Source organism: Centruroides sculpturatus, unplaced genomic scaffold, assembly GCF_000671375.1.
Source record: "Centruroides sculpturatus isolate CEXI.00-Female unplaced genomic scaffold, Cexi_2.0 scaffold649, whole genome shotgun sequence".
In the NCBI taxonomy this organism is placed as follows: Eukaryota; Metazoa; Arthropoda; class Arachnida; order Scorpiones; family Buthidae; genus Centruroides; species Centruroides sculpturatus.
In genome coordinates, this window is record NW_019385064.1 from 337,532 (window position 1) to 355,162 (window position 17,631).

The 17,631-nt window shown below is 31.2% G+C and overlaps 1 protein-coding gene across 1 annotated transcript; it reads left to right on the forward strand.

The window, feature by feature from the left end:
* The first annotated feature begins 7,338 nt into the window (after nucleotides 1-7,338).
* LOC111634147 (small subunit processome component 20 homolog) lies at nucleotides 7,339-13,593 on the forward strand. Its single transcript, XM_023378854.1, has 7 exons — nucleotides 7,339-7,469; nucleotides 7,583-7,739; nucleotides 7,810-7,908; nucleotides 7,988-8,155; nucleotides 10,577-10,734; nucleotides 10,804-10,942; nucleotides 12,426-13,593. The coding sequence occupies exons 1-7, from the start codon at nucleotides 7,414-7,416 to the stop codon at nucleotides 12,492-12,494; spliced, it is 846 nt and encodes a 281-aa protein (XP_023234622.1). The 5' UTR covers nucleotides 7,339-7,413; the 3' UTR covers nucleotides 12,495-13,593.
* Nucleotides 13,594-17,631: the final 4,038 nt, after the last annotated feature.

Genomic DNA, 17,631 nt, shown 5'->3' on the forward strand with positions numbered 1-17,631 from the left:
ATCGGTTTGACCAAGCTTGTTTTATTACCGAAGAGATGTACTTACACCATATGCATTTTGAACTGCATCAATTAACAGTTCCTCTTCAGTGGTAGGAATAAATAATAATAACAAGAACTCTAGTATACGAGAGTACATCTCTTCAATAATAAAAAAAGGACTGTTGAAAAGATCAGAGTGATTTTTATTATAATGATTTTTAAAGTGACTTTTCATTTTGAAAGTTTTTAAAATTATATATATAAATATACCTTTTTTTAAATAGCAGCATAGTTTAAATTTACAAAATTGTAGAGCATCTCAGGATCAGTATAAACATTTTAACAGGACAAAAATATTTTGTACTGATATCTACTCAGTAGATATCATTATGCACAGTATGCATTTTTTGACGATAGCAAAAAATGATGGAACTGCGTGAGGGTTCTGCATTGCCTTGAGTGCTCAAAATTTTGTTTATTATCAATAGAATGCAGTGATCAGCTGAATTGTGAAAATAATTTTAATGTAATCTAATGCATCGATAATTTTTATATTTAAATTAAAAGAAAAATTAACTTGGTGCATTTTATTTTATACTATAGGGCCATTTTGATGGAATTCTTGGATTTAGTCAAGGTGCTGCATTGGCAGCTTTGTTATGTGCTCTTCAGCAAAATAAAGGTAAGAAATAGTTTAAAACTCAATTATATACTAATAAAGATAATGAATAATTCAAATTGATGTTAGTATACAGTATGATACTGTTTGTTAAAATTGCAATACCATAAAGGAATTATCCAATTAGAATAAAATTATACCACACATTACTGATATGACTGTACATAAATGAATAAATTTTCATAAAAATTACACAATTATTCTTAATAAAATCAGTAGCTTGTAAAGCATCTGTGAGCTACAATAAGAGTGGTTGTACATAGTGCAATGAATTGAAAAGGCTTTGGATGGTGTCCTGGGGAATTGCTTGCCAGATGGCTTGTTTGGATGTTTCCGTAGTTCATTGGTATTGACTGCTGGAGGACTTTGATTGGTCAGTTTGTAAGTGACCATATCCCAAATATGTTCAATAGACAACATGTCTGGCAAACAGATAGGCCAGGGAAGAAGTAGTAGTTGCTGTGCCTTGAAGAGGATTTGAACATTCCTGGTAACGTGGGTTCAGGCATTGTTCTACTGGAATATAATGACAGGAAGGATATGACTTCTGTCTCTACAACTTTTTTGATGTAGTGGTCACTGTTGAAGATTGCCCTCAAATCATAGCAGGCGAGATTATGAATGGTATCTAATGGCACCTCACATTATCTCATTTGGCATTCAGCCAATATGGCACTCTAAAATGCAAGCTGAAAGATGGTGTTCACCATACCTTCTAAAGCTCATGTGGCCATCATTGTGGTCCAAATCGGAACTTGTCTGAAAACATGACTTACTGCTAATCAGCATGCTACTGTTGCCTGTTTTAGTGGTTTAGGGTCAAGGGAATCTGTACAAAGGCACATGTGCAATCAGTTCCCTTTGAAGCAAGCAGCATCAGACTGTACTGGCAGACAATATTACATCTGTTGCAGTACTCCACTGCTGTGTTAACACTTGGAATGATGCAGAATGGCTCATCACTGTCATATGAAAGAGATGTCATCATATTTTCTAGTCCACTGCTGAATTTTCAATGCACCCAGTTTCTCCAGTCCACTGCCGCCATATGCATCACTGTCATGGGGTTATGTCCTGCAGGAGCAACAAAATTGTGGTATGAAAATCTACCTTCATGCAGGCCAATCATTCATTCACATTCAAACTCTGTCATTTGTTGGTATTGTGTCCTTCATTGTTGACAAGGGATAGTGAGTGCTGGAAACACTTTTAGGGTGCGACTATGCAGACGCGAATTTAGAGCGAGCGAGAGGTTACGAGCGATTTAGTTTTCGCAAAGGAAAACCACGCACAAACGCGAAGCGAGAAATAACGCTGGCGAGAGCGAATTTCTGGTTCTCGCACATATCTGACAGGTTTGATATTTATCGCGTCTCGCCTCTTCTCGCCACATATTCTTACTTTCTCGGAAAATTCGCTCGCTCGCGTCTGCATAGTTGCACCCTTACAGTTCATATCCACAATGTACTATGTATATGGTACCTAAACAACCCTGTATTTATACCCCTACTGAACAGCTAAGAGGGTGCTACTGAGCATATATGTACAATCACTGCAATTTTGATCATTTGCATACCACACCCTGATTTACATATCCTGTAAATTTCAAGCTAATATCACAATTTCTTCATGGTGTTACAATTTTCACAAACAATAGAGTACTTTTATACATGTTATATTTATTTCCTATAAACTTATACATACATACATATAAAGAACAATTTTGCTGATAAACATGATATTATTGTCATCTAAAATCATCATCATTATGAAAACACTAATTTAATAAAACAGTTGCCAAATTGGACATAAAACAACATTAAAAAGTTTTTAAGAAGCTTCTTTAATAAATCAGTGTCAATAAAGACATTTTTTTCATAAAAACAAGAAGTAAAAATTAAGCAAGTGTGGTAGCCAATAATTGAAGACTACTATCTAAGACATCAACACTATATGTCAATCTTACTACTTAAATATGTTATAATTCAATGTCACTTCATGCCAACATTTATTATATGATTATAACACTTACGTGTTGTGGCATTACAGGAGTGGAGTCTTGGAGAATGAACTCGTCTGACTTTAGAAAGTGAACTCGTCTGCTAGTACTTTCAATAGTATATAACTACCGTCTTCAGGTGGTCTATCGAATACAACAGATTAAGATTTTCAAACTCTAATCCGACAGTTTCACAAATTTCGGATTTTCGAAATTATCAAACAATATTTCTGACATTTTAACTGATTTTTCATTTTCGAATCTTATTTAAAAATCCTTCTGTGCATCATAGCGCGTGGAAGGAAAACAGTTTTAAATAAGCATGTTTTAGGAAGTATATGGCCATAAAAGTGCCCAGAACATGCATAAAGTATAAGATATGTCAAAAAGACATCTGAGTAGCAAAGACTTCAACATCGTGGATTGAGTTGTTTAAAAGCTGTTACTCAAATTTCTGGTAATTCGAGAGTTGGGGAGTTGCACGGTTCAATGGCAGAAATATAGAGACTCTCCCAAACAAATAGCTCTTTATGTTTGTTGCGGCATTTCAGTAATTTTGTTTTGCTCCAGAGCAGCTGGTAATTGTGGTCAAGCACTTTCTTTGCTAACTCTGTAACTGGCCTGCTGTTTTTGATGTCTTCTTGATGTTCAAGAATATGTGAACCTAACCTTATAGCTGTGGCCCCTATATAACTGATTTCTTCACCTGACAATACATGTTTTAGCAGGACTTGGTAGATTCCTGATTTTTCATTCCACTGATATCTGTCCCTATCATTACATAGCAGTCTTCTTAGACTTGGTGGCAGTGTTATTGTGAGAACGAAACCATTAGTTCTAAACATATGTGCAATTTTTAAAGAAATGGGGCCTAAATAGGGTATTGGGGAGGATGTGCTATTCTTAGGTTTTCCTTATTAGAAAGAAAAGATTGCGGAAATAATTTATTCTTAACACGGTTTTGAAGAAATGTAAATTTAGAGTGTGAATAACCAGCCTATAACATGGCATTATAAATGATAGATAACTCATCTTCCACTAGTGACTGAGTAGAAGGAAGAAGGTATGCCCTCAGTATTAGAGAAGAAATAGCAGAATTTTTGTAGTGTGATGGCTGGTAAGCAGTAGCAGGTACGATTTGCGGTGCTTTATTATTTCTATGATGTACAGTGAATGTAAGCTCCGGAGACATACATATGTCTAGATCCAGGAAGGAGATTCTATTGTTTTTTGCTCTTCAACGGTAAAATTAATTGAAGGATAAATGGAGGCTAACATTTGCGTGAATTGTTGTAAATCCTCATTGGAGCCATCCCACGCAATTAACACATCATCGATGTAATGTATATACATGAGAGGATACTGGATAGTTAAGGGGGCATTAAAAACTCGATGTTCTATATTCTTCATAATCAGTTCAGCTAAAACAGTAGATAGTGGGGAACCCATTGGTACACCTTGCGTTTGTTTATATATTTTCCCATTAAATTGGAAATAATTATTATGAGTGACAAGAAAAAGAGCTTCTTGCAAGTGTAGAACATGTGATATTGGGTGACTAGAATTGAGGAATAGAGTATTTGCCAGCATGACAGCCTCAAAATGCGGTGCCTGATGTCGGTGGGCAGTATCAGTGGCTTGAACAGGTCTACAGTAGCCACAGTTCAATCTTATCTAAGAAAGATACAGTATAATCGAGAAGATTCAAGCAGCTAAAGAAGTGACAAAAATCACATCTGAGGCTACGGTTACTATGGATGCGAATTCTGACGAAATTTTGTTCTGACGAGTACGTCCGAAATCCTTGTCAGAACAAGGTGGTTACACTGTGCACGTTTTCTGATAGTACATTTCTGCCTCCCAGCAAAATGGACGAACTTGATGAGTTTTATTTTCTTGAAAGTCTGTTGATTAAGTTATTGTTGATAGGTGGTGGGAAAACAGAGCATGTTAACCACTTATTTTCCATAAGAGATGATAATGGAGAGTTCCAAATGTTATATCAAGATTTGTGGAACAACCCGCAAAAGTTTTTCGAGTATTTCAGAATGAGACCAAAATGAGAAACATCTCTGTTGTGATAGTTTTGTCTTTCGTGTTCCACAAACACCTATTCTCGAACACAAGACTAATCAATTTATCAATATCCATGTTGAAAAAACCAAAACACTCCAAATTCAACGTCAGAATGCACGAAAAAATCAAATTCGTTTGAACACTCGAATGGTTCTGACTACATCGTGCATGTTCTGACATGCCCTTTGCTGCCAAAGTAAACACTCTCATTGGAAAACAGGTATTTGTTTGTTCGGACGAATTCATCAGAATTCGCATCCATAGAAACTGTAGCCTGAGAAGTAAAGAACATTGAAGAGCTCATAATGGAACCTAAAACAGATCTGATGACAGGAAAACTCCAAGAACTCTTGAATGAATAACACCAAGAAACTCGGTGAGATATGTTTTCTTAGGAAAGAGAGGATTAATGCTGATATCTGCTATTAAACATTTTTTTGAAGTGGGATGATGATCTTAGAATGGCATCCAAACCAGGTTGAGGTTAATAGGCTTAGGGATCTCTACAATTACAATGCTATTAATTACTTCTGAAAAATCCTAAAGAAGAGAGAAAAGCAATCAACATTAAACAGATTCTTTAACCCCCACAAACAGAAAAAAACTAAAAAATGCAAGACTGTGTATTATATGTATTTTTATTATTACATATAAATAAACATAGTAAGAAAGTATATATTTTTTATTTTTGGGGGTCTCCAGAATGAATTGATCAAATTCTCATAAAAACATATGGTAAATTGATAATCAGTTAACGAACAATTTGGATAGTGAACAAAGTCTTGGAACAGATTATGTTCGTTAACCGATCACCCACTGTATTACATATGAATTTTTTTACATTGAGATTAAATATATTTGTAAACTTATTTTATGACTTAATATAAATTTTAAAATACTGCTTCAAGTTTTGCTTATCATTATGTATTCTAAACATATTCTAATTAGAAAATATATAAGACTACTTTAATGCTGTATATGCTAAATTATGTGTTTGTCTTTGATTGTGGTAAAAATTTTCTTGGATTTTATAGTTGTATAAAAAATCATAAATTTCTAGAACCTTTGGGAAATTTTTTCATTTATGGAAATGTTTTGATAAATGATTCTTAATGAAATTTTCAGTTTTTAAAATCATCTAGATCAGTGGTTCTCAATCTGTAGTCAGTGGACTGCTAGTGGTCCACAAACATATTCCAGATGTTCAGCAGACTGATCTAGTCAAAATACAATTCTATGCTGTTTAACCAGATAAAAGAACATCTTCACACATTTCATGTCTTTTAAGTTATATTACCAAATAAACAAAATATTTTGGCACACAATTTATCATTATCTAAGGTAATATTTATGGGATAGAAATTGTAAATAGTCCATGATTCATCTATGTGATTTGGTTTAAATGGTCTGTAAATCAATAACAATAGTTATTGATTCACAGACCATTTAGTTTGTTTAAATATTTTACTCAACTTTTTAATTTTATCTTATCAGTATTTATTTATTTTTAATATTTCTAAACTGTTATATTTTCTTATTAATCAATATTAAAATAATTTTTTAAAATATTTTATCTTAATATTTTAAATAAGAAACTTTCTGAAAAGGAAAATAAAAAAATACTTTAAAAACTTATATAGTCTATTGAACTCCCTTTAATAGACAAGTTAATGTGGTAGATGGTCAAGCCAGATAAGGAAAAAGCTGGATAACACGGAAATTGAAGATATGGAAGGCATTTCCTGTATAGTCAAACACATCAATGCATCCCATACATTGTTTATTTTTTTAGCTGTGATTTTTACTGTACATGTGATAATGCTTTAATACAGAATTTTCAGTAAAAGCAATCCAGTAAGATACCTGCAATTACTATGATGCATTAACCACAGAATAACTGATGTTTTATGAAAACATTTGCAATTGCATTTTTACACATTGCTATTATATAACAATACTGTACTGTAATAAAAAGTACAGATTAATTACAAAAATAAAATTATTTCATACATTTTTGTTATATAAGAAAGCTTTCATAACATAGCTAATTGGACTTGGATGATCATGAATCTGTTGTATATAATTATTTGGACTTCTTCATATTACATATTGTATGCACAAGGATGCGATATATAATTGTTTGATCATTTGTACTTTTAAAATTATTTACTTCTTTGAAAAATAAACTAGTAAAATCTGAAATATTTTCTGTAAAACTTGATAACGTTAATATTTGATCTAAAGGTCAGAAAATTACTTATCTTGAAATTTTCAAATTCCTTTGATATTTATTGAGCATAATGTGTAATAAGATTTTCAAGCATGCTTCAGATTTATTCTATGTTAACTGAAATAGTGAAATGTGATTTCAAGCTTACTAATGGCCTTAATCTCTACTGTTGAGTAATTATTTAAAGTTTAGTTAACACACTATAAAGTAATGAGTTTAGGTTTTATTAGTTATTATTTAAAATTTCATATATAAATGAGTAATTTATTAAAATAGTTAATAAATTATTAATAATACTAATCAGTGAAAATCAGTGAATTTCTAATTTATAAGAATATTAATAAGATACAAATAATAAATTTTACAGTTTAAAAAAAATGAACATAAACTAGCCAGTCGAGCTACCAATGAAGATGAGATTGTAGTCCGGTTACCAATAGCTGTAGCAATGGTAAAATTATTACAAAATTTACCTGGCAACATGTTACGAGACAATATTTCTGGGTAATAATTGTTCTTAATAATTAAATTACTGTAGAATTTGTTAAAATTGAAATATAGTTATTGTTTATTGCTCAGTTTCCTTAGGCATTTATATTTTTAATGTTATTTTTCAGAATTTTTTTGAAGTTATGCTATCTTTTAAAATCTCGTGCAGACAGTATTCGTGAAAGTTCCAGAGAGACTTTAGTCAAAATTATGCAATCCTTGGGCCCGTCATACTTATGGTATCTGATTCGAGAAATGAAAGCAATGCTAAAACTTGGATATCAGGTTAGATGCGTTTGAAATATATTTAATTACATTTATGTTTAAATATTAATTCTAAATATTTTGTTTGAAGCGTCATGTGCTATCTTATACTATACATTCAGTGCTGAACAGTATGCAAAATACACTTCAGTATGGAAGTTTAGACAAATGTATAGATATGTTACTTCAGGTTGGTATAAAGTTTTGATTGGAGTTTTATTTTAATTATTTCATAAATAATATGATAGTAACATTTTTGTGTTTGTTAGATATGCAATGAAGAATTATTTGGATACACTGCAGAAGAAAAAGAAGTGAATAAAATTGTTAGAAAATTGAAAGAAGCAGGAGCTGTCAAAAGTTACATGATATATCAGATTTTAGGAAACTATGTTTCTGATTCATTTTTAAAGAATTTAATTCATCCTTTGTCTGTAGTAAGATTATTTGTTTTTAAATTTTTAATAATTTAACATCAACAATGAATTTTTTGCTAAATATGTAGTTACCATGACCTTTAATATAATTTTTAATAGTTCTTTTAAATTACATTCTAAATAATGAATTTTAATTAAATTGTTAGAAACTTTTTAAATCTAGTCTGAAATGTTTTGGAATTTTTAAACATAACTGAAAATAGCAGATTCAGAAATTCATTTAGAAAATTAAATGCAATAAATTTTAAAATTGGAGACTTGGGTTTAAAAACTGGCATGATAAGAAAAATATATGTTCAAGTGTTCTTTGTTATCACTAATTTAGATTCCATAAATGTATAAACAAACATTGATATGATACATTAAAATAATTTTTTATTGCAAGGTTACATAATATTTATGCATATCATCAGGTTTGTTTATATTGCATTTTGTATAACAAAATTATCTGTGATTATAAATAAGCAAGTATGTCAAGAGTATCATATTTTTGCCACATTATTGTTTTTCTTTAAGTAGGCATGTAGTCTATTTGAACAAAGGATTTATAGATATACAAGAAAAACATAATAAAGAGTAATAATATCAATAATAAAATAAAATTTCCAATTTGCGTAGTGCTAAAACTTTATAAAACTTAATTGGTAATGGATTGTTATTTTCAATAACACTTCTGTATTTAATCTAATCAGTTAACATACATATTCTCACTTATTGATAGTTTAAACATTTAAGAATCTAAATTGTTCTTTTTCTTCTATGTTTTCAAACTTTAACTTGTCTTCTCTAAAAAATCAGAAAACTGTAATCTATAAAAAAAAAAACATTTGAAATACAAGAAGGAACTCAAGTTTCAAAGAAATGAATTGGATCTTTAATACAGGGCAGAAATAAATAAATTTTGGTTGTGCTAATCGAGAAGTGAATTAATAAGTACATGTTTGGAATTTGAGTTAGTAACAGAATAATCATTCAAAGTTAATAAATAGATGATTAAGCAAAAATTAGAAAGAAAACTAAAGTATATAATGACACAGAAAGACAAAAAGAGGCTGTTTTTAGGATGAATCTTGACCAATCTAAAAAAATTTAAACAATAGAGACCAAAACAAGTTAGTCATCACATTATTGGATAAAGGAGGTATCCAGTATTCAGAGACAGATTCACATTGGTAGTCATAAGAATCATATTGATGCAGTTAAATTGACTATATTGAAAGGTTTCAACAAAGAATCTAGCTAATAAAGTGATATGTGTTAAGAAAAATAAAACTTTACCCACAGTATTCTTTTGAGTTAGATCTTATATTTGTTAATTTAGATTTTGACGTTTGAAACAAAAAATTCCTTAATACAACTGTACAATAAAAAAACATAAAATACTTACATATAATATACATATTGTCAGATATTGAAATGTTTTAAGCCATTGAAAAAACACTAATAATCCTGGTAGGTAAATGGAGAGGATGTTGTCATTAGCCTATACTGCATATGTACAGTACCTTGGACTAGGAAAAGGTTGGCATTAATCATTAACTGGTTTTCCCTTAAAAAAAGTTAAGTATACACTTAAAGAAAAGTGCTTTTTTCAGGACATTGAAAATTAGTGATACTAATCAATAGTTGATTCTAATGAGAATCTATTGTTTTTCAAATGCATAAAAGTTGAAGTTTTTAAAACAAATCTGTCAAAAAAAATTATGGTTTTACAGTAAAATAGCAAAACCCTTAACTAACTTTAGATTATTCTACAATATATGTAAATGATTACAAAATCTTGAATAAAATATAATTTTCTTTGTTGATTAATAAATTTTAAATTTTATGCAGTTTTTATTTATTTTATGAATTTGAATTATATTGTGATTTCAGCACATTCGATATACAAAGATATTACAATGGCAATGTCCATGCTCTCTGATGTAATGAGTGCACCTAATGGAATTTAGGCCTAGGGGTCAAAAATAAAAACAGTATTATGTGTGCCTAACAGAAAATAGGTGTGAAAAATGAACAAAACACAAGAACAAAGAAATCTCCATCAATTGCTTTGTTCTTGGATTGTTTCTCCATACCTGGCCAGTGCAAGGCTTGTGTCTCCCATGGCCTATAGGTATGAGGATAGCCTCTTTTGTGGTGGCAAGTGCAAAGTTCACCTGTCCACATCTGTTAGGTACCATACAAGGATTGCCTCTTCTGTACCTATCAGGTGCAGGAATTGCTTCTTTCCTTCCAGCTTCATTTCAATTTTATCGCGATACAACAAAGTCTCACAATGTCCTAGTATATTTCATAGTTATAGCACTTCATTATATTAAGGTTTAATGCTTTATAAAGTCATAATGCATATTTTATGTGTTCTATCCAATTGATACATATTATTAGAAAAAAATTTATGTTTTATGTTTTTGTATACAGATTTTGTTGGAAACACATAATCACAAAGTGCTATTGAAAATTCAAGCATGCTTACGACACATAACTTTGGGCTTGGCAGAAAATAATTCTATAAATGTTTCTACACTCCTAGTTTTCATTTATGGAATAATTAAAGAGAAAACTACTACTATTGACAAGTAAGTATCTTTCAATCTAAAAGATAAGAAATTATGAATGTACTGTATAATCAAATATTCAATTTTTAGGAAAAATGCAAGTAATTTACATGATTTCCCAAAAACTTGTGATTCATATATTATTCCTAAAGAACCTCCAAGAAGCATAATTAAATCGAATTTAAGCAGTCTGACAAACAGTCATGTATTAGTGGAATTTGGCTTACAGGTATGAAAAAAGATTTGATGGAACTTTCTTTCAATAAATTAAAATTATTTTTAAGAATATGCAATAATCTTAAAATTCTGTAGTAGTGATATTATTAAAATAGAATAGGTAAAGTATATACCAAAAATATTAACTCAATAAAACGGACAAAAATTTATGAGTATACTGCTTTAGGGTTTTTCAGCTTTAAGTTCTCAGACTGGATACTCTATAATTTGACAAGGTTGAGTCCAAAGATTTTATATTTTAACAGCATTAAATAGAAATCATTAATCATCAGAGCATTATAACTAATGATGTACAGAATAGTCAGTCTGTATTTTGTTGACATAATGTGTCACATTACTACTTTAATAACAGAATTTTTAAGTCTGAGATTTTGCAGTCCAGGAATTTGAAAATCATAAAAATAATTTGCATGCTAATTCAGAAAATAATTAATTTTTCACAAATTCGCAACTCTGCTTGCAAAATGAATACATGTTATGTTTATTCATTTATTTTATTTATTTACAATTGGAAATGTCCAAAGATGATCGATTTCCACTCCTGAATAATAAACCTCAATAAAATATTAAACAGTAATAAATAACAATAAAAAGGTAAAAATAACACAAAGAGTAAAGAATTAAAATTATGTTACATATTATATAAAATGGATTTACATTTGGTTTTGTAAAAATTAAAATTGCAATACAAATACTGTTCGACTGGAGTCATATGAGAGGATAGGAAGTAAAAGAATGATCTGTGGGATAGTGAAAGATGATAAAAAGGGGTGAAAATACAGGAAGTATTGTGAGTTCTAGCAGTAGGTATGCAAAAACCTAGCCAGTAGTTAGAGATTTGTCCATTAGAATATTTGTAACAAAGTATGTGATCAAAATATTTTAAACTATTAGTAAGATTGGGTAGACCAAGGCAAACTCTGGTGGCATGAGGGTTATTGATATATGAGAGGTTACAGAATTTATACATCAAAGAATAAACTTTGTTTAATTCTGATTGAACTTTGTGAAATAAATATGGAGCAGTCCCAGACAGAGACACAGTACACAACAGACTGAAAATTAATTTAAAAAAATAGTTCTTAAGATTAAATTTGAATAAATGTTTTTACAGAAACATCAGAGAATGTCTTGTCTAATAGAAAGAGTTTTAATAATGTAAGAAATATGATCATGGAAATTTAATTTTTTGCCAAAAATGATGCTGAGATCACAATGGGATTTAACATAATTTATTTTAATAGAATTGATATGAATTGAGAATTAGAGAGAAACATATAATTACTGTTTTGTGAATATTGATTTTTAAATTATGGCCTAGTGAAGACAGAGCATATAGAATTAATATCAGCTTGTGAGGATGATGGATTGTTAATTAATATTTTAATATCATCTGCATAAGCTATTATTTTGAAGGACAAGTTAATAAATAATTTATCTGTGTAAGCTAAGTAAAAGAGTGTGGCATTCACCAGGGTTCAATATCAAGTACAAACAGGAGAAAAAGGCAGAAATTTGAAGTCACCAATATAAATCTTGCATAATACAGACAGAAAATAGTTATTTAAACAGCAGCAAAAGGCAGAATCTAAGTCAAAATAATCACGAAGCACATTAAGAAGTAATTTGGGAAGAACTGAATCAAATACCTGGGAAATGTCTAGATATATAATGTAAGTGGACTCTTTTTCCTCAAAATTTTACAAAATTGTGTAAGTTGTTTCAAGGAGGTTAGTGGTGGTAGCGAGGTTATGAATGCCATAGTGTTGAAAGGTAGAGAGTCTGGAGGTAAGGGCTGTTTCACACTATGACCAACCCGACCGATTTTATAATCGGATCGACTAGTAGTAAAAGCATTCACGCAGTACGATTAAATGTCGGTGGCCGACTCATAAGGACCAATCACAACACGTGTTATAGATCAATACACTAGCCAATCATGGTAAGTTTTTTAAATTAAATGGAAAACATGGCCGTCATGGAAAGCGATTGTGCATTTAGATATATCGCGTCATTATTAGATTAGTCAATCACATACCTTCAACGTTTAGTTTCTTGGAAATCTCCGTCCAAGAATTATTTTTTTTATGTTGTCTTTATAATCAGCTTGCTGAATATCATAAAGCCACGGATATGTTCTGACTTCGTTTATTAAAGCTTCCGAGAAATCTATACTTTCCATCATTTTCTAACTTCGACGTAGATTGGATAAATCTAAACTCTGATTGGTTATAGTTTCGAAGCTCTCGTTGGCTGTAGCTCACCGACTGCTCCGACCCGACTACAAATATTTAACTTTTCAAATCTGTTCGACTGGAACAACTAGTCGGTTGGCAGACTGCTGTTGCCATGGCAACGCGACTTGGAGTTGGGCCAGTCGGTCATAGGGTGAAATAGCCCTAATTAGTGAATATATTTTGTGGTCTAGGCATGTTTTAAATATTTTTATCGTGGCTGATAAGATGGCAAAGGAGAAACCATCTTTTTTTGGGGAGGGTATTTATTTTTGAAATTAGGCCATTTTTTAGAGATATGGCTTGAGTTTAGAAGCCTAGTGAACAATTTTATAACGATTTAAAAGAAAAAGCAGGTAGAAGTGAAAAATACTAAAGAAATCAAAAGATTAGGAGTTTTCCAAGGCAATTGCAAAGTCAGAAGCTCAACAGCCATATAGTAAAGACAGTTAAGGTGTCAGTCAGCCTACTATTCTTGGTACCTAAAATCAAGTTTGGAGTAAGCAACTCTGGGAATTTTTTATGGTCAGTTTCCCTGATATATTGGGTCCCATCCATCATATTCCAGCTGCTCCATTGTGGGTGTAGCTCTTCTTAGTGCCAACAGGACAGAAAGAGTAAAAATATAAAACTAAACTTTAAATGAATTATTATGCATTTTATAATAAACTCTCTAAATAATTTTAGTTGATTCATTTCTGTTTAATATATCTTGTTTCATATTTGTACACATTTGAAATGTTACAAAAAAAGTAAATATAATTAATGAATTTACAAGTGTATGAACTTCTGTTGTTTGAACATTCTGTCTATTGAACTTTGGTATCAACAGTAAGTGATATATTTTAACAGACTCAGTCTCAAATTACTGAGTTTCTAAACCTTACACTGCTTATTTAAGACAACCAAAAATATTTCCCAGAAATATTTTTAAATTTCTTGAAGCCATTTTCAGGTACTGAAATTACAGCATTTATTTAAGTAACTGCTGTAAAAATTTTCATTGATATAAAACATGCTTTGCACTACATGAAGTGCATCCCAGGAAACATGAAATTAGTACAGGACAGGCCTTAAGAAAAGCCAAGTAATAGTTAAGAACTCTACATCATTAATTCTTAAGATATTTGCCATGATTTGTGAAAAGGCTTTTCATTCTGTGAACATGAAAGTGTATGTGAGGCAGCAGCCAGAGAGCCCTTTTAGAGTAGAAAAGTTAGGACTAGCTGTAGTATCTAGAATTGTTCAACCAATGAGTGGTACTGGAAGGAATGTAACCACTGATAATTGGTACACTTTTATACCATTAGCTGAATGGCTGCTAAAGGATCACAAGTTGACATTAGTTGGAACCCTGCAGAAAAACAAAAGAGAGATCCTGCCTGAGTTTACAAACACAAAACTTCTCTCAGTAAACTCAAGTATGTTTGCTTTTAGAGATAGAATGACTTTATTTTTTTGGTGTTGTAGTCTACTAAAGTTATTCCACTCCTCCCTGCAATGCATAGCACTGATGAAATTGATCCAAAATCAGGAAATGCTAAAAAGTCATTCATCCTTACATTTTAGAACTCCAAAAAAGGGAAGTTGATGTAGTTGATGAGTACAGTGGTACCTCAGGATACGAACGTCCCAGCATATGAATTTTCAGGATACGACATGAAATTTGAACATAATTTTGCTCCACAATACGAACAAAAACTCACCATACGACGTTACATTAGTTTGCAATGCCATTTTTTATTCACTTCTGTTCATCGGTCTCAGTCCTTGGCACTTTTAATGAGTGCCAAGGAATATTAATTTAAATATGTATAAATGATTGCTTCATCGTGGAAGGATCTCGCTCGATAAAGGAAATCTTGAGGTATTATCAGAAAGTGATTGATTTTATTGAAAAGAAACATCCCGAAAAGGTTCATACTGGCCATATTGCTGCTCAGAGTAATGACATTTGCCTAATTCATTTTAGAAACATTTTAAAAAGTAGGTAAATCCAAACCTCTTTGGATAGATATTTTACCAAGCAACCTCTATCCAGTGAAAGTGCTGGTGGAAGTGAAGGAAAGAAAGCAAAAAGCAGTGAATAAAAAATTTTAAAAAAATGTATATATATATATATAATAATAATATTCAGTGAAGCAAAGGTGTGCGCAGATATTACGATTATATTTCTCCGTCTGACCTACTTTACCCCGTTCTCTTATTAATCTTGATTGCTTCTAGTCGTTAATGTTCTTCTGTTTTATTACAACAGCCTATTTCTATGAGCTTCACCTTAATTCATTGTTTTAAAAAGAGTCATTCGGTCTTTTCTAAATTGGAGCCATGCAGTGAAGCCCACCTTGCAAAATTTTCAACAATGTTTCTCTTTATATTCTTTCCATAACAGAATAAAAAAAGGAAGAAAATCTTTACTCTAATAGAATAGGATTGTGTTGTTGTCTTTCAAAACTAAGTTTTTCTACTCATAAACTCATAACTCTTCGTCCTTTAATGTGTTTTATGACTGAATTGTTCTTAAGTGTCTACCTGCGTGGTATATGTGTATTTTTTTAAAAAATTCATTATCTTCCCTTCTAAAAATTTTATAGTTTACATTATGCCTGAATACATAAACAAAACTTTCTTTACAAAAATCAAATTTTAAGATTTTATTTCTCTTTTAGGAATTTTTAAACTACATTAACGCGCGTAAACAGTGTTATAATGTAAGCTACTGTATTAAAAAAAGAGAGGAGAGAGAGAGAGAGAGAAAAGAGAGGACAGGACAGAATCAGTTTAATTAATTTTCCGACCAGTTCCTTCACATAAGCATATGGTCTCTATTCACCTTCTCAAATGAAATATTATTTTACTCGATACGAAACTTGTTTTATCTTCTTCCGCCGTACTTTTTAAATTAAAAAAAGTCTTCTGTAAACATAATATATTTACTCAAGTATTACAGACAAGACGTTTAGCATACACAATGGTTGAACTGTTTGCTTTATACAGTGTTTTGACAGTGGGAATCTAATAAAGCTGCCATGCATACTGATAGAATATTTAGGCCACATCTGGAAGTGGCACCAGCTGATGCCGACAGCATGACGAAGGAACGACGTTTTGTTCGAGCCAATTGATCAATGATCGAAGTCAGTCGTGGCCGATTGTGGCTTGCCCGAGGGAGAAAGCAAAGCAGTTTGCTGTTGACAGTCTCCAAAATCGAGTAGACCGATACCAAATCGGTCCTGTTGCTCGCGATTTAATGATCGATTTTTCTTATTATTAATTACTTCTAACACTAATTTATTATAAGTATACACTAGCTGAAAGATAATATTTCACTATACACTTTAAAATTTTCGAATAAGTTAAAAATTTAATGATTTATCTACGTAAAATCACCGCCAGTAGATCGTTAAGTGTCGTCGTAGTCGCTGCGTTATTTTACTTCCTGTTGCGATATGTCTTTATAATGCTTTCTGTAAATAACAGAGTTTATCAGCAATATGATTTTATTAATGTTAAAGAGATATCTTTATACTAAACTCGGTTACGTACAGTACAATGAATAAAGATGATCACGATAGATCACTGATGATAATTTCTGATATTTTCCTACAAGACTTACAATTTATTTTGGTTTCTGAAGGGATATAAGTCTACCCGCATTAAGATTTATTAACATTCAGATTACATCACACTCGAAAATGTCGATATAGTAATAAGGAGAGATGAAGAAAGATAGTAGGATAGGACATAGCAGAGAAGGACTTCTCAATTAAAGTATAGTGCAGAGAGCTTAGATTTATGTTTAAGCAAACCCTTGATTGGTATATAAGATAGATCTCTTCTTCCTCTTGGGCGATTATAGAAGACAGGACTCTTTACAACCTCGTTGGATTAAAAGGCCGATTGGGGAGAGAGAAAGAGAAGAAACGAATAGGTCTCCACTTGTCAAACTGAGACAAGAGTGAAAAATGATGTTCAGTACTGTCAAATTGCCCCCGAGGTGGTGGCAACACTGTTCGATAACCCGTAAACTTTGTCTTTGGAAGTTGATTCGACAGCATTTTTAGAAACTGAGAAGACCAGGATAAAGAAAAAGGATGAAGAAGGGAGGAAGGGAAAGAAATAACGTAGAGAGAATGCGGCATTGTTTAACTGTAATAGTATATTATGCCAACAAATTTCTTTATAAATAAATTTTACAAGATATAAAAGCAATGTAATTGTTAATATTTACATGAAGACTTATGTAAACAAAACTGTGAATGTGTAAATTTAAAGAGATAAGGAGGGAAAGCGTGTTTTACTATCTGTAAACAATGACGGACGGAATTAATTGAAACTTAAATTAAATTACTTCCTTATAAATAACGCTCAGAGAATTTGTTTTCCTTTCTTTTTTTATATTCTAGTAAAATACTGTACGATAAATTAACTATTTATCTCATTTTTT